A 22,337-nucleotide genomic window follows, 5' to 3' on the forward strand; every position below is an offset into this window, starting at 1 on the left:
CCCCGCCCCCAGTCCCGACCGGTAGTGGGATCCTCTCCAGGCCGTCCTCCCGACATGGGCCTCCAATGGGAGGCTCTTCCCAGAAGCCACGGCCATTGCCAGCCACACCCTGAGCCCCAGTGGCTTCTCATGAGACAGCCTTTACAAAGACAACGGACTCTGGTGCGGGAAAGCCTCCTGCACGCACACACTGAGCTCTAAGGGAAGAGCAACGCGCTCCTCCTTGCTCACTGCTGTACAGCGGCTCCCAGGACGGGCCCGGCACGCGAGAAACGCTCAGTATACACAGGTCGCATTTCAACCCTTTGTTTTAACATTCAAGGCCAGGATATTGGAGTGCACCTTTTAGCAGCTGTGTCCACATTTGCATGTGAAGCCGGGCTCTGAGCCGTCGTTCCCTCCAGCCCGGCAACAGCCTGCTGAGAACAGCTGCGGCAGGGCGCGCAGCTCCTGAATGCGGGCTTTGCAAAAGGTCTGCACACCCACGGTGATGACAGCGCCCCCTGTGGGCAGGGGGCCAGGTCAGCAGAGGCCTCGGGAGGGTCCTGGGCGGCAGGCACAGGAGGAGCTGCAGCCGGGGAATGGCTGGGTGTTTCCCAAAGCACCTGGACAGAGAAGGCGCCCCCGCCACAGCCCCCAGGAGCGGGAAAGTTGTGCTTCTGTGCAGAAGGCCTGTGGCCCGCTGGCCTCTGGACCTGGGGCACGGTGGGCCGCCCCCGCACCGGGCCCTTCCCGGCCTGCCACCCCAGGGCTCCCTGTCACACGCAGGAGCAGTGTGCCTGGAAGGCGTAGCCTCGGAAGCCAGGGGGAGGTGGTGTATGGAGGGGACTGCTCTTTCCTCCCAAGGCCGTCCTGACAGCGGCTGGCTGTCGTGTTCGGGGGCAGCCAGATGGAATCAGGAGACACCACCGTGCTGTCCTGTGAGCTGTCTGATAATGAAAGCCCAGACCTTGAGTCACTTTCACAGAGAGATTTATCGAGAATGCTAACAGCACAGGATACAGTACTTCCCAACAAAAGGTGCAAACGCGTCACTTAGAAAGGCATGCTGAGTATTCTTTGCTTTCACACGTATTAAAAAACTTACAAAAATAAAATAAAACTGCGTGCTGCCCATCTTTTCAAATAGTAAAAGAACCTCATGAAAAAATCACTTGATTTTACAACAAAAGACACAAACGGACATTTTTATGTAAATTTATAAGGCAAACTCTTTATATAATAAATAGGTTACAGGGATTCAGTGGGGGGGGGTGTTTTTGAAACGTATACAGGTACATTCAGACAGGTTTACTGAAATGGTACAAATTTCCTTAATAAATTGCCTTTTGTTTTTAAATATATCAGTGCTTTCAGTCATTTGGCTATACACAAAGAACCTTTTTTGAACACTACAAAAAAGCAATCAATATTTTTTGTTTTTAAAACAACCTACTTATTTTCTAAAGTAATTGTCCCAAAACACAAAAACCAAAAGTGAATGTGATGGAGGGCTTTTGGAGACATCTCTAACCAAGTCTGTCCTGGGCTGCTCCCCGGCCTGGCCCGCACACACCTCTCTCCCACCCTCGGCCGGGTTTCCGGCTGGAGCTCCTCTGTCTAGGGCGACCGGTGTCACGGCGAATCAGGAGGGGGCAGCCACCCTGCCTGGTTCTTCCCATGTGCAAATAGTCTTGACAGTCAGCATTGTCCTTGCCTTTGGTGGGGGGGGGGGGGCTGCGTGCTAAGGGAGCACACATCTGTCCCTGTTCCATGAGCCCAGAACAATGGTGTGGGTAATGGCTTTTTTCAGAAGGATCTGGTTCTGCCAAGGAAAGGGAAGCATGAATTTGTCATGCCCAAATTTTGCTGGGGATCAGATGACAGCAAAGAGAGTGCACCCCTCCCCCATCATCAGATCACCCCGGATGGTGAAGAATCTACAGGTCACATGAAGTGTTGTGGACTTTGGGACAGGGTGGGATGTGATGGAGGTGTCCCAAATGGTAATGCCCACCACCTGGCCCGTCCAGGAAGAGCCGCATCGGGTGGAGAGTGGCCATCTGCCCTGCGAACACACACTTGACTCTCTGGCCACAGTGGAGGTCCCCAGGGAGGTGACCACCTTTCATCTGAGCTGTGCTGCTCGGGCCGGCCCTATCCTCCTCCCGCTGATGCGAGGTCGGCTCTGCCCACACCCCACCTGTCTCCCTTCAAAGGGACACCAACCTTGTCTGTCCTTGAAAGTAATGATGATGCTAATAATCTCAGGGGGAAAAAAGGCAACAGAATCCACTGGGTGGAACGAAACCTGGTTTTGCTCTTTGAAAATGGCAACACATCAGCTATTTGGTCCGTTGGTTTAGGCTTAACTTCCTTGGGTGGCTTCTGGCTGATCTGGGCAGGGGTCATCTCTTCGGAACTCCCCTCCTGGGGAAAAAGGACAGCCCCCCTCATCTTGGTCACCATCCCCTCCCTCCAAATCCTTTTGTTTGTAAAGAAAAGGTGTCTAGAAGCATTTGTCTCTGGAACAATTACTTTAAACATGGTTACAATACAGACTTCAGTTCAAACACAGAAGAGATTTACTTAGCAAATTTCCTTTCACCCACCAAAAATTACACAAATATAAGCCTCAACACCACAGTTAAGAGGACCAGTAGAGAGAACCTCATGTTTGGAACACAAAAGGAGAAAGAAAAACCAAACCAAACCCAAACGGAAAAACCCCAGAACAATGGGAGGGTGAAGGAGGAGGGGAGGAGAGCAAACACAGCACACGTTACAGTGTCCGGGTACACGGGAGCCCAGCGCGAGGAAAGGGCTCGGCACACATTGAGTAACAGTCCTGGTGATATTTGGTCATATATTCATCAACTACTGACTCTGGAGCGGCCGTTATTGATTGAAGCAGTGACAAATCAAACGGAAAAGGAGGCCTTGGTAGCAAGGGAAGGAGCAGGCTTCAAGTTCTGCAAGCCTTTTGCACTCCACCGTCCAGCTCCCCAGAAACACTCGACTGGGTGGGCCCTGCTCCGTCCAGGCGGGCGAGAGGTCACCGTGTGAGGCTAACTCGGGCGCTGATTTCAGTCGGAAAGCACGTGCTTTCAGTGGACACATGTGGACACCCACCTGTTAGCGGCAAACACCGGCGGCAACGGCCCCCTCGCCTCGTCTGCCCCCACCCCAGCCTGGGTGGGAAGGACGCTGTGACCCACCGCTAATACTGACCACAGGCTGGAGCCGGCCCCACGCTGGGCCCACAGGCTGCCCCGGCCCGGGGCCTCCGAGGGGCCCACGGCTAGCCTGGCCACCCAAAGGGCTTATGAGCGTTTCTCTTTTGGTTCAGGCCTCAGAAGAAGTACTGATGCAGGGAGGGAAGCTTTTGGCCCTGGTGATTATAATGCTCTCTGCTTTGGAAGAACAAGTTTCTGGGTTTTGTTTTTTTGTTTTTGTTTTTGGTTTTTTTTGGTGTTTTTTACTTAAAAAAAACGATCAAAAAGAAGTGCTACGGCTAAACTCTAGCGGATATTGCTCGTTAAGAATTACAAAAGCAAATGCGGTTACTCGTAGGACGGGGGAGAAGAGAAAGGGATGTTTCTGGAGTCTTTGCCACCTCCTAGAGGGGACCCGGTGGACTCTCGTATGTGGTTCTGGGGTCCCTGGTGCTCTACCTGGTGCAGCTCACACGTTCAGAGAGGTGACAGGCCCCCCAGCTCCCCTCCAGTCTCGGCAAAGCGGAAGCCCTACTGGTGGGGAGGTCTGTTGAGCCGGCCCTCCAGACGCCATCACTCTGACTGCGTCACCGGGAGGGGCGGGGGCGGGGGGTCAGGCCACCCCCCTCCCCGTGGACTCCAGCTGCCCCACCCAGACGGCAAAGGGGGCCAGGTGGTGCCAACTACATTCCAGACTTTGCCAGGGCAAGGAAGCGCTCTCGTGCCCACCCGCTGAGGTGAACTGACTCGCACCAGCATCCTGGGACCTTTCTCCGGAGCATGGGAGAAACAGTGCAAAACCCGGACGCTGCCTGGAGCCTCCTTAGCTTGGCACAGGGAAGCCCTTAAAAAAAGCGAGGAAAGACCACGGATCTGCTTGGACAGAAGAAGTGACCAGCAGACAGATTTGTAGTTTTTTGTGGTTTTTTTTTTGTTGTTTTTTTGTTTTTTTTGTTTTTTGTTTTTTATTTTCCCTTGTCCTATGCTATGGTTATCAGAAATATTGTAATTAAGCAACAGGTATAATTTTAACAGGTCTTTTTGTGTGTGTGTGGAGCCACAAGCAAAATGAGTTTATAATTGTGCAATATACAGATATATATATATAAATTCAACTGCTCTGTGTGTCTAGTTGGTGCATTAAATAAAAGGGACAGAAAAACTAAAAGCGAAGCTAAAAAGCAAAACAAAAGCCCAGGATAGAGACCAAGCAGGCCTATGCGTATAGTCTATAAGGTACTGGATATAATCAGGGTCACCAGGAGGAACAGCTCTGTCACTGGACACACAAACACTGAGGGAGAGGGACTACCAGTGGGCAGGAGCCAAACCTCTTGGCCTTTTCATCTCATTGTCTCTCGCTGCTGAGGACCTGAGAAAAGGGGAGCCGGAAGGGGGCTGGGGAGCAAAGGCAATTTGCAGGTTTCCCGGATGCTCTCAAACTCCAAGGCCGGACTTCCCTTCCGGAGGGTCTCGGTTCTGCTCGGCACCTGTTCTTACACCTGCCGTCCCTCCGGCCCAGGGGCTCTCGCTGGTGAGGGGCGAGGGGGACACGCACCACAGTGGGTGCTCAGGCCACTGTCTTCCCCTCCGACCACAGAAGGGAGCACCGCTTCACCTAGGCCCTGGGCCCCAGGGAGAGCAGAGCGGGGGGAATGTCCTCAGGGCACAGGTCAAGGCTGAAAGGGACACCTCACCCTCACCTTCCTAGTTGCCTGGGCCCTAGGACCCTAGAACTCCCTTTTTCCTGAAAAACCAGCACTTGGGGAGGGCCCTGTCGAGATGAGAAAGGAGCAAAGAACAGGTGGTGCTCGGTGGTGAGGACGTCGCAGGCCTCTGGACTCATTGGTGAAACTCTGCTTCCCACACCAAGCGCTGGGCTCCTACAGGTCTGGGACCAGGCGGGCGGCCCCACAGGACAGGATGGCCCCGAGCCTCAGACCCAGCAGCTTCAGGCTGGATTCCCCTTTTCCTGCAGCACTCACCACATGTCAGGCCAAGCTCCAAGTTGTTTTAGATCAGCATTTCTGCAAAAACTTGGTCTTATTCATTCAGCAACATTGAAATGTGGTTTTCTGCCAAATGTTTTCTAGGTTTTCTTTCTGAATTGTCAAGAACAGGTTTCAGTGTTCACTTTTTTTTTTTTTTTTTTTTTTTACCATTTAATATGTAACTTCAGACCCTGGGGGAGGCAGTATCCTAGCGATTGATAACAATTAGACTATGCCTTTTCTAAAGATCGATAACAGTAGCTGAAAGAGAAAGACGCAAAAATGGAGACTCAACAAACCCCTCCAGAGTGGACGAGTTTACTGATGAAGAGAGCAAAGGGGGGGCCCTTACAGAGAACAGAGTAAGATCAGGAACGCGACACGGTGGGGCCGCAGGGGCACAGGAGCAGGGCTTCTACCACAGGCGGGGCAACACTGCCATTGCTTGCCTCCACCCCCACCCCCACGAGCCAGGACTCCGGGAACTGGCTAGGCAAAGGCCCGCAGGGCTCTAGACATAGCTCGCTTCCTGAGGTCTGGCCCATCAGTCCTAGAATCTGTGTGTGAAACTCCGATCAGGAAACGATTCGGGGTGACACTGGCTAGGAAAGGGTGCGCAAAAGGCTTCTCCAAGAACCGGCACCTGTGACCTTCCCTGGCTCCATCAGCCCCGAGAGCTGGGTGGGAATGCTCTGGAAAGGGGGCACGGAGTTCGGCTGCCGGGCTCTACCTGGGCCCTGTAAGATCCAGTCGGCCCCACCTGGTGAATTCAGTTCATACCTTTTGCTCCTTCCTGCACTTCGGCTGCTTTATTAAAAGTTACTTAGATGCAGAGGTCCTGTCAGCTAGAGAAACCCCTTTCCCTCTAAACATGGCAGTTTGTTTCGGACTAGTACCCTCTTTCACACCCCCGTCACAGCAGTGAAAAGCTGGGCAGAGAAGCAGGTGACAAGTTGGGGCTCCTCCGGGTCCTAGTGCCACCACTGGTGGCCTCGAGCCAGGAAGGGTGCCCTTGAAGACTGTTGCCCACACCTGCACGGGGTCTGAGGAGTAGAAGCCAGGTGCTGGCTGTGGCCAGGGTCCCCGGGCCACCACCACGGCTTGTACCCTCCAGGAAGTTGAGGGGCTGGGGTCCTTGGGTAGTTTGGCACTGACGGACTTGGGGAACGGGGCATTTCTAGGTGTGTCCTGTGCCTTCTGATGTGGGAATACAGCAGCAGCAGAAGGGAGCTGTCTTAGAGCCTGGCTGTGGCTCAGTGCCCTGCTTCACTACAGTGTCAAGGCCAGCAATTCCACTGGTTAGGGCAGGCCCACCAGTGGGCAGGGCAGAGCTGGGCTAGGCATTGTGGGAGGAGCTCGAGGGCCTATGGCATTCTGTTGGGAGAGGAGGTAGTAACTAACAACTAGAACGAGGGCTGGGGTGACTGAAAGGGACTCTGTGACCTAGCCCCACAGACAGGTATCTAAAAGCTGTTGGTTAATTTCTGTACTCTTCACACAGTCCCTAAAAGATGCCCTCAATCTTCGGGGCGGCCGAGTACACACAAAATTGAGGTCACACCCCCAAACTGGGCTGGACACAGCTGGTGAGAATCCCATGGCCTGGCTTTCCCTCCAACCTCCTATCAACCTGACCCAGGACAGGGGTGGCATGGGAGCTGCAGGGCCCCTGCCTGCCAGGGCGACAAACCACCACGGCGACCTGCTTAATGGTGACTTACTCGTGGTGCTTTTATTAGGTGGAGGGAATGTGGAGGAAAGGGGAGGAGAGAAAACCCTACAGAGCCCCAGGCGCTGCCTGCGGCTTTGGAACTGTAAGGAGAAGCAGCCGGGGAGTGAGGGGCTGCAGGTCAGGCCAGGCAGAAGGAAAATGACACTTGAAACGCTGTGCCCTCAACCACCAACACCCAGGCAGCCCCTGAACGGTCCTGGGTGAAAGGGGGGGGCATGGTGGGCCCCACGCTCGTCTTCCCAGGACCAGATGGTACTGAGCTGATGGGGAGGCCAGCTCTTGTCTTGACACTGGTTCCAGGAGTCACATTCCACTGGACTAAGTGTAATGCATAAAAACCCAACCGACCAGAACGGACGGCGTCCCCACGACAAACTGGCCGGACGCTGTACTCGCGTGGATAGGCATCCTTTGTGGGTGCCGGGAATGCGAGGCTACTTCGGGGTCAGGAGCCTTTTGTCCTTGAAGGAAGAGGGGTCCTGAAGGACTCGCCTCCTCCTCCAACCACCCCCCCTTTCCCTTCCTGGGGAGGAGTCAGAAGTGAAGCCCAGAGGGTCGACAGCAGAGCGGGTCTGGTTGTGGGACTTGCTTTTGCAGCATAGGGGAATGGGTACAGAAACACTACGAAGGCCAACTATGATTCTGCAAACAGAATGGGGGCAAACTCCCTTGCTTCTAACCATTCCGGAAGAGACAAACGCGATTTTTTCTTAAGCTACTGATTGGAACGGTCAACTATGGTTCCTGATCACTAAGGACTGGCAAGGAAGTGCTAGACGGTTTTTAGGATGTTTCACTCCTTCATGGTTACACCGCAGTAAGGAAGCCAGGGGACAATAACTGAAATACACGAGACAACACGCACTTGACAGTTCATGGCAGCAGCTTGCATGGGACGTGCTTGTGGGTGTTTCTGGAAGCATAAGACTGCTGTCTCATTTGCTACTTTGATAAGGTACTTCTCAGTTGGACAGATTTAGATATAAGAGACATCTCTGTAAACACAGAAAAGGATATACCAATATGATGAAGATATGCAGCTAGATAAGGACTTCCTGAACAGAGAATGAGGGGATGGGGTCCTAAATGGAGACTGATCAAGGAACACCCACAGCAAAGCCAAGCCTCTAAGCCCCCACACCACAGCCCTGGCACAGAGGTGGAAACCTGGGGTGGGCTGGCCCCACCCAGTCTCCGGCAAGCAAAAGCCACACATTTTCCATCAGAAGAGAACTCGTGGTCAACTCAGAGGAGGAGCGGAGGGGCCAGGGGGCTAGGCGCTGGTCCCGGCCCAGATCTGGGGCACCTACATTCCTTCCCACCTGCTGCCTTGTTGCACTGCACTGTGCTAGCCGGGCCTGGGGGAGGCCAAGGTCAGGGCTGGGTTACTCAATGACTCTGGCAGGCCAAGGGGGCCTCTGAGCTACCCTCAGCTCCCAAATCCAAATCCGCCCAACTTCTCCTGCCTGTTTCTCTCAAGTAGAAGGTTCAGAAGGCCCAGAATGCAGGGTCTGACCAGGGAAGGGAGCTCCCTACGAGAGCAAGATCGTGCTGCTCTCTTGCCCTTCAGAGAAGCCAAGGTGCTAGGGCCAGGTGGACTCGGCAGAGCCCAGGGCTTCTTCAGGGCTCAGAACAGGGTGCGGCTGGGGCTGGGGCTGGGGCTGGGGCTGGCAGTGGGAAGGCCAAGGGCAGGGTGAGATCTGGGGGACTGAGCTGACCAGCATCAACTCAGGTAAAGTTGGGAGACTGTGGGTACCTGGCGCAGAAGGGATGAACGAGGAGGGAAGAAATGAAAGGGTGAATGAGAGAAGGCAGAAATGGAAGGACAGAAAAGAAACCAATCAGGAAGTCCTTATAAAATTGCAGCAAACACTTAGAGTTTCGGAGCTTCGTGGGAACCCTATGTGCTGAGCCCACTTTAAAACAAGCGCAGGTATATACAGATCCAGGTAGTTCTAAACACCGTCACGTCTGGTGGCTTGAGGGACAAAGTGTCACCAATTCAAGCCAGTTTGCTCTCAGAGCATGTTTGTTTTGAAGTGGGAACATGAAGACTCAATAGTGCAAATAGTTCTAAGCTGTCCCTAAAGGAGTAGAATTGGAAAGTTTTGGAAGAACATTTTCCCCTCCTTTCCCCTGGCCCCCCAACCTGTCCACTAGGCCTCTGTCTACCAGTCACAGACTGCTCTGAGCGACTAGGAATTCCATCGGCCCCACTGCTCTCTGCCACCCGGAGGAGTCGGGGCCAGCCTGCCCGCGCCCTGTCCTGCGGCTTCCACGGCCTCTCTCTAGCGCCACCCACTGGAGGACGGCCCCCCCGGCCGTCCTCTCTCCTGCGGCTCAGGCCAATCTACACCCAGCAGCTCAAGGACTGACTCCCTCCTAGCCATGCCGGAACTGGAGCGAACAGGTGCTTACTTCCCTGTTCTGTGAAATGTCCTAGTCGGTTTTGGATTGGGGCTGGCGTGGGGCCAGATTTGTGCCACCATGGGTGAGATCACACAGGCTGTAGCCACTGGCCATCTCTGTCTTTTTCTCTAAAGAATCCAACTGTCTCTCCTGCCTCACACCTCCTTGTCCCAATGTGGGTGGGGAACTGGGGTATAGGGGTGGGGCAGGGGAGGGGGAGAGGAGAGGGCAGACTGGGGCACCAATGGCACCGGCACCGAAAAACAGGCGTGTCCTCTCAAGCACTCACTGTCCCTAATGACCACACAGGGGGGAGGTCCGGGTGGGAGGGGAGGTGCAGGCACACCCTAAGAAGCCTGGTCAACAGCTTGTCTGGGTCAGTAGTATCTGCAGCAAGCCTTGTTGAAGGAGCCTAGTTTAGAAAAGTGCAAAGCTACTTCTGGCCCTGGTTAGGTCTTCAACCTGACTGTGCTTGTCGGTAAGAAAAACATCCCAATGCTCCAACTACTCCCACCCTGAAGCCACGAAACTCTAAGTTTACTGAAAGAAAAAAAAATATTTTTTATTTCAGTTAATCGGGAAGCTTTGTCAGAGCCCTACCCATAAGGAGAAGAGACAACAGCTGCCTTTATTCTTGTTGGTTTGCTTTGCAATCCGCTCTGTGTAAAGTCAGCTAACTCTCTCGGTCACGGGCGTCCGGCTGTCCACAGGCTCCTCTCTGTTTGGCCTCGGCATGGAGGACGAGACAATGTCTTTGCGCTCTCCCTCCCCTCGGTGTTTGTACTTTTCTGCGGCCGTGGCAGCGGTTGCGACCGCGGGCTGAGTCTTAGCTGGCTCCTTGGGGCAGCCGTCGCTCTCCAGCGAGCCTCCTCTCGGCATCGTCTCCTCTTTGCAGACGCCGCTGCTCAAGTCCTGGGGCTCAGGGGGGCTGGCGGGGTCCTCGGAGCTCTGGGGCTCGGGCGGGGGTGGGGGAGGGGGCGGAAGCAGCGGCGCAGGCGCCTTCGGGGGCTCCGAGTGGTGGTGGTGGTGGTGGTGCTCCTTCTTGGGGGGCGAGGAGGCGCTGCTGCCGCGCCCCTTGGGGCTGCTCTCCTTGCTTTTCCGCCCGGGGCTTTTGCAGGTCTTCAGTCCCTTTCCGCTCTTCTCGCCGAGGGTGGACACCAGCAGGGGCTTCACCACCTCCTTCACCTCGATGCTGACGGTCTCCCGGGTCTTGCGCTTCTTGATGGGGAGCACGGTCTCCTGCACGGACCGGATAGAAGACTCCTTCACTGCTTTCTTTTTGGCCTCCGCAGCGGCGGCCGCCACCACACTACCTGGCTTTCGGCCCCGCTTCTTGGGGATGGCCTGGGGGTCGGCCTCGGCTTTTCGCTTCCTGCCGGGGCGTTTGATAACCATGACCTGGGCTGACGTGGTGGCCCCACCCCCTTCGGCCTTGCTCCCCGGCGAAGCTTGAAAAGGCATCTTGACCAGCAGCTTCCCAGGACTTTTCTCCAGGACCCTTTTCACCTGCACACCCTCTGATGCTGCTGCCTTGGGTCTCGCAGTGCCGCTCCCTTTGGGGCGTCCCCGACCTCTGCCAGTTCCTGGAGCTTTGGGAGATTTGGGCTTCTTAGGTGGTTTCTGCTCTCGCCGGGAGGGGCTCCCTCTCCCAGTTACCGTGAAGTCAAAATCATTAGGGTCCAGGGAGGTGTCGCCTACCTTTTCGAAGTACGCAATCAACTCCACTTTAGAGCGAAAGGCTTTTCCCTGGGGACTGTGGGAACAAATGGAGAGACACAAAGAATGATTAGAAGCTTCCACAGGAATGTCAGATATGGGGCAGAGCAGAATGTGGTGAACTCTCCGACAGGATGCTCTGCAGCTACGACCTGCCTGATGGTGCTATTGAGCGAGAGGCCAGTCACATTAGAGGAGAGCCAAACGGGCTAAAACAGAGGGGCGCGGCCACAGTCAGGTCACGCTGGGTGGTGGTGGGCCCCTTTAGGGCGTGCTCCAATGACAGAACAGCTCAGTGCTGGCTGCTCTCTGGCTCTTGCCTGGATGCCCCTGACGATCCGTCTGCCACCAAGGCCCCTCCTCTGGCCGCCCCCCAAAGGGGCCAGGCCTAGGGACCCTCTTGAGCCACCAGGCTGGGGCCCACCCTGTTGGCTGGTGCCTGGGTCCAGTCAGTAAGTAGAGCACTCCTCTGTCTGAACCTGGACATGCTGCTTAGCCTCTCTGGGATCAGTTTCCTCATCTGTCAATAGGATAACGCTTTGCTCACCCTTCTCAGAGTTGTTGGAATCAAACGAGGTTGTCTGCAAATGTCCTTCAAAGTCTGTTAACCTTTTCTGGATCGTCTAAGGGCCAGAACTGAAATGCACTACTCATTCAGTCTTCCTCTGAAGCTCTGGCTTGGAAGTTACTCTGTTTCAATAGAAAATGCCCAACGACCAGCCCGAAGCTGGACAAATGCACAAAGGACAGCTGGAAAGGCACATGGTGCTCACTTGTGTCTCTCCCCGGAAGCCCTGTCAGAGAGCTCACCTTTCCCAACGTGATCCAGAGTGGACCGAGCCCCGTCAACTCCAACCCTCGCTGTGGCCCTGGGCAGGCCCTACTGCTATGCCATCTTCAGACAAGACCCAAGGGCTGGTGGGGTAAAGTCACGCCCTGCTACCCTGTGCATGTCTCACTCAGGGCAGTGATCTCTGCACACGGTCATTCCAAACCTACCTGGTTGGGCCCGCAAGTGGTGTTCATTAGGGAAGTCCCCCCTCCCCGGACCCAAGATAGGGTGATGCACACACATTTTCCTGATCGACAAGCAATGAAGAGCTGCCGCTCTTAAGGGATCCCCATTAGTTTCTTAGCACCTGCCCCCCGCCTCCTGCCTACCCAGCCTTCCCTGCTCTGCAAACGACACGAGTTGCCCTTACTTACTTGATCAAATACACATCATACTTCCCAGCGGAGCGGCCAGATTTCCTTTGCTTCAGCTTTCGGGTCCAGCCTTCAGGCAGAGTGGGATCGTCATACATGGGTCCCCGGTCACGAATGATGGAGCGCCGCTGTTTAGGGGAGGCAGAAGCTTCCGGGACGGCTGGGGCTGTGCCTGACCCTTCTGAGGTCTCCGCTTTGCCTGCCTCTGCTGGTTCAGCAGAGTGGTGGGCGGGTGGCTGCAGGGGCTCATGCTTGCCCTCTTTGTCTTCTTTCTTATCCTTCTTCACCTTTTTGAACTTCAGAGGTTTGTCCTTGAGGCCCTGGAGATCCTGGTCTTCTGACTTTTCTTCCCTGAAGTGTTAAATAAGTATGTAAGCATCACAGGGAACACAACAGCAGTCTGTAGAAAACGTCAGCATCGGCAGGCCTGGAGCACACCGGTGCGGGTGGGGCTCTGAGAGACAGGGCCGCTCCCCGCCAGCCGAAGCTCATCGGATCTTGACGCCTTTTCCCTTCAGGAGGTCTTTGGGGGCTTTGGGCTTTGCCCCCTGCTGTGACCACTGTGAGGCCTTCTGCCCCACGCCCACCCCTAGCATGCAGGACAGTAAACAGCTTGTACAGGTGGCATTCTTCTGGATAGAAACACCATGTGGCTTCTTAGTACACTGTCTTGGAAGAGGCCACTTTACAAGCCGTGCCCAGGGGCCTCTGGGCTTGCTGGCTAACAAGAGGCCCTTGGCTGCTGGAGAGGGAGCTGCCCACCCAAAGCGTGGGCAGGGCTACTCTTCATGAAGGCCTGGCTTGGGTGTTACTATGGCCTCTGTATTTTAGATTTTCTCCCATGCGTGCTTGACCAAAAGCAATTGTGGGGCACAGGACGACTCGCTGATGGTGACACAGCCTAGCGCTACCCCCCGGGGAGGTGGCACACAGCACAGTGCTGTGGTAAGAACACGCAGGTTTGGAGCCAGCCAAGCTGAGCTCAAACCCTGACTTGGCAATTTCTAAACATGGACCTGAGCAAGTGACCTCAACATCCCATACCTCAGTTTCCTCATCTCAACAATAGGTACCAACACCCCAGAGGCACTATATAAAGACTGGCCAACTCGGGCAATCGCAAACGGTTGACATTCCCTTATAACACAGGACCGCCTCAACCAACGACCACCCAACGACCACCGGAATGGAGGGGCAAAGACCAAGGCACAGAGGAGCACCCTCCCCGCTCCTCCTCAACTGGCAGAGCTCCTTCCCCATACTTTGGCTCCACCTGGCAGGGTCCCTTCCTTGTGCGTGTCAGAAATGATCACCACGAGGCCCTGGGCCCTGGAATCAGAGCCTGGCCACGATGTTCTCAGGCAGGGCTTAGAGGGCTGGAACATGACCCAGGGCCGGGGAGGCTTGGGAGGAATTGTGGGCTCGGGATCGGCTGTCTGCTGGTCTCTCAGCAATTCATTCTAGAAAAGAATCAGACTATTCCTGTCCTCAGTAGCTTAGCCCTAGAGTTGTCCGGTCCCATATGGCTTGTGTCAGCACTGGTCACTGCCTCACGGCCGGTCTGCCCCAAGCAACTTCCCCCTTGTTCACACAGGGGAGACTCCAATGAAGGCACTGTGGTGTGCAATGCAAACCTGATTCAAATGATGTGGGTAAGTTGCCAAAGGCACGTTAGTATCAGGACTTGGCACCATTAGGACATGCCTTTTTTGAACAGCTCAAGTCAGGGGTAGGGAGACAGGCTCACCCCTGAGATTCTCCCCATCCTGGGTCCTCCTCTAGCAGTTCAGGGCTCTGAGCCTGGCTCTCACGGTCACCCTGATTCAGTCCAAGGCCCGTAGGAGACTTTTTCTTGCTGAAAAGTGAGGGTCCCTAGCCTGTTACAGCACAGAGCTTAGTTTTCCATTTTCACAGTCTTAGCTTCCCAGCAGGAAATGAAGAAGGATCCTGGGAAGCTGGGCGTGGCCTGCAGCCCACCATCACATAGGGGAGAAAGGGAGCTTGTCAGCATCAGAGTGGTGGATGGACTGGAACAGTCACTTTCACACAGTCTACAGGGGCGCTGCTGAAGGCCAGGGCTGCTCCCTGGAAGCTGGACAGTCCTGGAGTCAGAGAACAACACTGCACCCGTGGGAAAGGTCTGGCTTCTTCAGAATGCTCACTTATATTCCCCAAATAGTTTAACCACTGTAAGGTCACGTACAAACCACATGTCCCAGGAACTCCTCTTAGATACTATCAAGGGTGTCGATGCCATCAATGGCAATCCCTTCTAGAACTCTATCCTCAAGAGACACTCCCAGAAATGCAAAACACAATAGGTGTAGGAGGTTATTTGTAACGGCATTATTTTTCGTGGCCCGATACTGCAGACAACTCAAGACAGCTGCCAGCAAGGATGTGAGGAATGGGCAACACCATGGCCACAGCGTGGAGAGCCATGCAGCTGGAGAGGGTGGAGCCCCTGCAGATCGCCTACAGATCGATGGATCATAGGCCGCCTTTCGCCTGTCACGTGATCAACGAGGTAAGAAGCGCTTCCTAGTCCTGGGTGGGTGCAAATGAGGGAAGGTACAGGCACAAGGTAAGACGTCTTGGAATCACGTACGAGCTTACATCATAACCAAAATGAAAATGAAAATAAGCGGTGACAAAACCATACTATATTGAATACAAACACAAACAAATGAACTGTGTATCAAACTGACAACATACCGCAGAGAAAAGATTTATTTCAAATATCTCTGACCACAGTGCTCTGCACATCCTTGGTGGGATATATCTAAGATCGAGTATGACACGTCAGGGGCAGGGAATGCACCCTGTGTCCATGGAGGGAACCAGGCCAGCCCCTGGGAGAAGTGGGTGGTTGTGGTTCTGAGGTGGCCTGTGGGGGTGGAAAGGCAGGGGAGTGCTTAGAAGGAGAAAAGGAAAGTCAAAGGACACAGGGGCTGGCTGCAAGGGCTCCTTGCACTAGATGACACTGTGGCAAGGGGAGTATCCAAAAGAACACACTGACTGGAACACAATGAGGGACAAAAGAGAGAAAAGCCTACAGGAGGCAAGGGGGCAAGCCATATGGCTATGTGCCAGAAGGTTCTGGGCAGCAGAGAGTCCTCAAGAGAGATGTGGAGGGCTTTGTCAGGTTGCTACTGGGGCGCCTTGGGTGGGGGGTGGGACGAGGGCTCTTATCTTCAAAGGATCACTCTACTTTTCGATCAGAGCAGACTGTGGGGAGGCCAGAGAGGAAAGCAGGGAAGACCCGTGAGAAGCCTGTCTTTTTAAATGTTTATTTATTTTTGAGAGACAAAGCACGAGCAGGGGAGGGGCAGAGAGAGGGAGACGCAGAATCCGAAGCACATTCTAGGCTCTGAGCTGTCAGCAGAGCCCGACATGGCGCTTGAACCCATGAACTACGTGATCATGACCTGAGCCGAAGTTGGCTGCTCAACCAACTGAACCCCCCAGGCGCCCTGAGAAGCCTGCTCTTGCAGTGGTCTCCTTGTGGCCCAGGGTGCAGACAGCGGAGGGTCTGGGATGTGATGAGGGGTGGAACGACAGAGCTGATAGGCAGGCTGGTGTGGGTGAGGGGAGGGGATGAACTGAGGATCATGGCCAATGCCTAGGAGGATGGTGGTGCCACTGACTGAGGACAGGGAATCCTGGGCCAGGAACAGGGGCTGGTTATAGCCACCTTGACAGAGGTTCAAGGAGAGGAGAACGTAGCTCTTTGATACTAGTCACAGAGGGGAGACCAAGCTGTGCCCAGACTCTGACTCGGGCCCAAGTGAACTGTTTGGGTTTTTTAAAAAAGCTTTTTATTGTGATAAAACAGTTATAACATAAAATTTACCTTTAAACCCTATCTAAGTGCATAATAAACAAACTTTTTTTTTTTTAAGTAGGTTTCACGCCCAGCGTGGACCCCAATGCAGGGCTTGAACTCATGACCCTGAGATCAAGACCTGAGTCGAGATCAAGAGTTGGACGCTTAACTGACTGAGCCACCGAGGTGCCCCATAAACGAACTTTTAATAGCACCAAAGCTGAGGAATAAAAGGGCCTTTAACTCTGTGATATTTTGGTTCTTTTATTTTTAAAAAATGTTTATTTTTGAGAGAATGAGCGAGAGAGCGAGTGTGTGTGCGCCTGCAAGCAGGGGAGGGGCAGAGAGTGAGGGAGACACAGGATCTGAAGCAGGATCCGTGCTGGCAGCAGAGAACCTGAAGCAGGGCTCGAACTCACAAACCGTGAGATCATGACCTGAGCCGAACTCGGACACTTAATCGAATAAGCCACCCAGGTGTCCATATTTTAGTCCTTTTAAGTTAAAATTCTGTGAAGCAGCTATGACAATATGGTGATTTTCAATTCTGTGCACTGAGGTGCACACAGGTGTTGGCTACTTTATTTTGACTGCTACTTCTCTACAAAAACAAATGATAAAAGCCCACAAAGAAGCCTGGAGGCCATTCCACTGGGCGTGGACTGGAGGTAAAAATGCAAAACAGGTAATCCACCTGCTCAGTCCTAGGGTGCCCCAACTCCCTAAGGCCTCCCCACCAGGGGTTTATGGAGTTTGCTGAAACACATACTTTTTCAGACACCAAACGGCCCTCTTTATCATCCCTTGAATCAGACCACTTATATATGCATGCACACACACAATCTTGAGATGAGAACGGAGCGAGCACCTAGTTCCCAAGTTCATATATTCTGGAGTTGAGAGTACCCTCAGAAAAGCCACCCACCCAACTCTTCAGGGTTACAGATGCAAAGGAAGTCCAACCACACAAGACAACTCATCTGAGGTCACAGTTGAGTTGATGTGTGTTCATCAACCACCCTTGCCTTGAGCCGGACTCTGCCAGGGGGTGGGACGTCAGAGGAGAATTAACATCATTCTTTGGTCTTCAAGAGCCCTGTTTAGTCAGGGGGACAACGAAGTAACAAAAAAACAGTGGCAGCCTTCCCGGCTCCAGGCACAGGGGAAGCCCAGAGATGTGGATTCCCCGGAGGAGGAAGGCCTGAGCTGGGTTTCGGGGCTGATGGAGCTCCACCAGCTGGCAAGAAGGGCTCAGGACAGGCCAGCGATATCGACAGCCCCATCTCTAGGAGGAAGAGCGACTAACGACGCCTATCCTGTGTAAGCAATGTCTCTGGACTGGCCCCTTTCTCATCTTCTTCTGGGTTAAGATGGCACTTCTGAGAAGCCGTCCCTACTCCTGCCCCACCCCCCAATCCCAAGAGCAAGAACGCCCTACGCACCCCAGTGTACTTGGAATACACCACTATGTAGGTCAATGCCCCCTAGACAGCGTGTGCCTTAACCGTCATCTCTCCACTCGATGCACAGGGCCAGGCACAGGAGTGCCAAGTGGCCACCACAACCCAGACGCTGTACTACCTATGCTTCTTTTGATGGCTGTATCCCTTTGACTAACAGCTTTGACGAGCACGGGCTAGCTTAACAACCAAGCAGGCACGCTCTGAGTAAGCGAATAAATGATGAGTTTGGGTGCTACTGTAGCCTGCTGAGTGCTGGCGGGTTGGAGCTGGCAGGGGACGAGGCTGGGGCAGTCACAGTGAGGGCCTGGGAGCACAGGCAGTGACAGTCTATGGTGATGGGGAGGGTGGGGTCACGGGGGCAGCAGTATGGAGGATGGCTACACTGGGAGGATGGGCTCTAGGCTTCCAAGGAACAGCATCAGGTCTGTAGATGCTCCTCCTGTGCAAACTACGTAAAATGCTAGACCGAACGTCTTCTAGAAGACACTGGAGAAGACACTTTAAAAAGTTTTACCTGCACTTGCAAGCTGGTGAAAAAGCAAGGAATATACAGTTTAAAGAGTAAGGGAAGGAAGGTAGGGGATCCTGTTGTACGGAGAAATCTGGCAGGCGCCCCCCTTAACAGGTGATCAAACTGAGCACCACTGGCCATGGCAGAAGTGCCATGCAGGAGGACCATCAACACTGTCCCATCCTGCAAGAAGAGGTAACTAAGGTCATAAGGAAACAACTGGAAGAGTCCAAAGAGAGGGGGCATTCCACCCAACTGTGGAACTGGACCCTTCAAAACCGTCTGCGGCCTGGAAGAAAAAGTTCGGGAGCAGCTCCCAATTAAAGAGGACAGACAGCACGAGGCAACAAGCGATCCGGTACCGGCCCCTGGTTCGAAGGCACTAAATGGGTAGTAATGGGGCATGTGGGGAACATGAAGATGGTCCCATGTTAGCACGGCGCCAAACTCCTGAGGGTCAAAGTGCACCGGATGCTCTTAGGAGTGTGATGCAGCGGCCGTGACTCAGGGAAACGCATAGTACTGACATGGCAGCACGGCTGAAAAGGGGTGTGCGGAAGACATCCGTGTCACCGAAGCTGTGCTGGTTGACAGCAATATTCTGAAGCAGTTTCGGGCAAGCTTTCTAACAATGAAAGGGAACACCTTCACATTACACGAATACATTAAGAGGGACAGCTGGAATCCCTGTGGAAGTACCTTTGTTTAGTGGCTCAAAGGCCCACGATGTTTTCCACAGTGTTATGCTCTATATGGTGAAGCTGTGAGCGTGAATGAAGGGAAGGTGTCAAGATATTTTCCGGTGTTTTTAAAAAAAATCCTTGCTGAAGGCAGCCCTGCCTAGGACCCTACTTTAAATGTCAAAAGAACTGTGCGGTAGAATCTGTGTCTCATGTGCAAAGCAGCACAAATCTGGGGGCCACGGCAAAAAGGGTCGGCTGACGGCAATGCTGGGCGCAAATGCCAGCAGGGACCTCAGTGTGCCCTGGTGTTCTGTGTTTCAATGAAAATTTTAGCCAGAATCATCTCTGGTGTCGTTAGCAAGCCCTGGTTACCAAATCACATAGGTTCGGCGTGGTGTACCCCACGCATTTTTCCCCATAACAACTCTTTTTATTGTGTCATTTGTAGAACACGAGATTTTTTTTTTCCAGAAATGCACATATCACATTGGAACAGAAAGGCCTTCACTAACCTTAAGTATCTACGAAGCATGAAAAGCTCTTGAGTAATAAAACATTATCTAGTAATTGTGCTGCTAGAACGCAAACATTAGATCCAATCTTTTCTTTGATCTGGTGAAAGAAAATCAGAGTTGCAGGAATCTTGTTTTCGAGCCAAATCACTGTATCCCAAGGGGTTTGATGGTGAGCACTGCCTGTACTTTGATAACGGAAGGAACCTACAGTAACCCTGCGGAAGACCGCTCTGGGAAGCTGCACCCGGCACTCGTTTGGCCCCAGGCTCCTGTACATTACAGGGGTGCAGGCAACCAACGGTTGGCAGGTGCGGCTGGCCCAACAACTGAGACTGAGGAAGGACTACTCAGTCCCCAAGGCTTTCGGATTACAAAAGAAAAGGCTACAAAGCCAGGTGAAAGCAGCGGCTGAAAGGTGCTTTTCACCTGAATTGGCATCCAGCTCCCTCCAAAGTGAGCTCCAGGGAACCTTCCAGAGGCACAGCAATATCCCGGTCCAATCTCAGTCATGTTCGCATGGGGCCAATGTCAGGATATAGCATTTCTCAGCACGTTTCATTTCTAGTCACCCATTCCCCTGAGTTGCAGAAGGAGCCCAAGTATCACAGTGGGGCCGCGACCCATGAGGGCAAGGTGGTGGCTACTTCCTCAGGCGAAAGGCCAGGCAGCAGAGGAGACAGAAACGGCCTTCTGGCAGGGGCTGCTTCCACCCTGCAGCGTCATTCACTCGGTGCTTCCAATCCTTCCTACCCTCGGTCTGAGCCGCAGAATCTCAGAATCGAGGCGGCTTCTCTGCATGAATCAATAAAGGCAGCAGCACTCTGAGATGCCAGCTTCAGCCCCTTTAGAGATCTGAGAGAAATCAAACTGGCACTGGAAGAGAGTCTCAGTGGTGTCTGGGGAGCAAAAGAGCAAATGGGGTTCCGCTCAAAGGCTATAGCTGTAGAACCTGAAGTTCAGTGGCTCTGAATTCAGTGTATTTTTTTAATACCCCAGTTTTCAGAAGATGCAAGAGAAACCGCCTATGTTTTCAAAAACTAAATAAAATACAGCTCTTGACAGTCAAAGGGAGAATCTTCCCCAAGTGATGGCCCCTGGTGCCACACACTAGCTCTCCTCTTCACAGCACGAGGCCGTCACACGTGGGCAAAGACAAGCAGGGCCCCACCAACACTGCTGCTGTGGAGAACAGGCAGGCGGCAGCTCCTGAAAAGGTCCAACATGGAGTTCCCACATGACCCAGCAAGTCCGCTCTAGGTGTAGACCCAAGAGAACTGAAAACAGAGACCCGAAGAGATATTTATACACCTGTATTCACAGCAGCATGATTCACAGCAGCCAAAAGGTAGAAGCAACGCCTGTGTCTGCTGACGGACGAGTGGACCAGCAAAATGTGGTCTATCCATACACTGGAATGTTGTTCAGCCTTAAAAAAGAAGGACATTCTGACCCAGGCTACAACATGGATGAACCTTGGGGACCCTGTGCTGAGTGAAATAAGCCAGCCACGAAAAGACAAATACTATACGATTCCATGCATAGGAAATGTTTAGAACAGGCAAATCCACAGAGACAGAAAGTAGATTAGTCATTACCAGGGGCTGGGAGTAGTGGGTAACAGGGAGGGACTTCTCGAGTACAGAGTTCTTTAGGGGTGATAAAAATGTTCTGGGACCAGGCAGAAGTGATGGTCGCACAACACCGTGAACATACTAAATGCCACTGAACTGTACACGTTAAAGGGTAAATTTCACGGTATGTGAATTAGATCCCGATTTTTGTAACATCCCGCTAAAATGACAGCTGACTTTGTCTATTGCCCTAAATCATAAAGGTAGGTTTTATGATGCCCCAGCAGGACTCAGAGCCCGCATCTGTCTCCAAGCAACCCTGGCTGGCTGGCCGCAGGAGCCCAGGCAAGTGGCCGTGCTGTCTGAGGAAAAGAGGCCAGCGTGGAACCAAGGGTGATACATGCCAGTAGACTGGACCAAGCTGACCTGAATGCCATCTCTGAAGCCCAGGACATGGTAACCATGACAGCTGGAAAGAATTTAGTTCAAGAAGCTTAATGACATAAAAAGAAAAAAAAGTTTAATGACTAGGCATTTAGCCGAGTTGAAGGTTGTTGGCTAAATATTGAGGGCGTTTGATCCATCTTTTTTTTTTTTTTTTTTACTGTGGTAAAACACACATAAAATTTACCATTAGCGGCACTTAGTACATTCACAGCGTTGTGCAACCATCACCACTATCTAGTTCCGGAACATCTCATCACCCCTCGGGGAAACCCCACACCCATTAAGCAGTCATTCCCCCAGGCCCCCTTACTTCCGGCACTCGGCAACTACTAATTTTTCTGTCTCTATGGATTTTACCTGTTCTGGACATTTCATATACATGGAATTATACGGTATATGGCCTTTCATGACTGCCTCCTTCCACTCAGCATGTTTTCTAGGTTCATTCACGCTGTAGTGTGTATCAGAACTTAATCCCCTTTTACGGCCAACGCTCCATTGTATGAGAACACCACACTTTTTTATCCCGTACGTCTGCTGATGAACACCCAGGTTGTTTCCCCCTTTTAGATGCTATCACATCTGTGTACGAGTTTCTGCATGGGTATGTGTTTTCAATTCTCTCGGGTCTGTACCTAGAGTGGAAATACTGGGTCCTATGCGAATTCTATGTTTAACCTTCTGAGGAACTGCCGGGCTGCTGTCCACAGGGTTTCCTTTGGAGTTGATGAAAATGGTCTGGAACTAGACAGAAGTAACGGAGGGCAGCAGAAACCGCTTCCACTCTGGAATGCTTAGCGGGTAGGGGCAAGCTTTAAACAGAAGTGATCACAGCGAGGCCGCTGGGAGTGGCACGAAGCAACGTTTCATCTCACCGACTCACTCATTCAGTAGCTGACATCCTTCAAGCACCTTCGAGGTACGGCAGATAAGCTGTGCCAGGGCCGGGGGCGCTACAGCAAAGAGACAAGCTTTCTACCGGCACCCGCTTCTCTTTCTGCTGGTGCTGACCATCTTCTAAAGCAGACAGTACTGAAATCGGCAGTTGTGAGGAGTGTTGTGAAAGGGGAGAC

General features: G+C 53.0%; 1 protein-coding gene across 2 annotated transcripts in view; it reads right to left on the reverse strand.

The window, feature by feature from the left end:
- Positions 1 to 955: 955 nt before the first annotated feature.
- The window catches only part of MECP2 (methyl-CpG binding protein 2), a 68,026-nt gene continuing 46,644 nt past the window's right edge, over positions 956 to 22,337 (reverse strand). The window contains exons 1-3 of one of the 2 annotated variants that reach the window (XM_053201887.1): positions 12,249 to 12,333; positions 11,025 to 11,079; positions 956 to 10,915 (exon numbers count right to left, since the gene is read on the reverse strand). In XM_053201887.1, the coding sequence (XP_053057862.1) occupies positions 9,996 to 10,787 (792 nt within the window). In that variant the 5' untranslated portion in view covers positions 10,788 to 10,915; positions 11,025 to 11,079; positions 12,249 to 12,333 and the 3' untranslated portion in view covers positions 956 to 9,995. Of the gene's footprint in view, positions 11,080 to 12,248; positions 12,600 to 22,337 lie in introns of those variants that run through there. The other variant, XM_027053279.2, reaches the window with a different exon arrangement.

This window comes from Acinonyx jubatus, chromosome X (assembly GCF_027475565.1).
Source record: "Acinonyx jubatus isolate Ajub_Pintada_27869175 chromosome X, VMU_Ajub_asm_v1.0, whole genome shotgun sequence".
NCBI lineage: Eukaryota > Metazoa > Chordata > Mammalia > Carnivora > Felidae > Acinonyx > Acinonyx jubatus.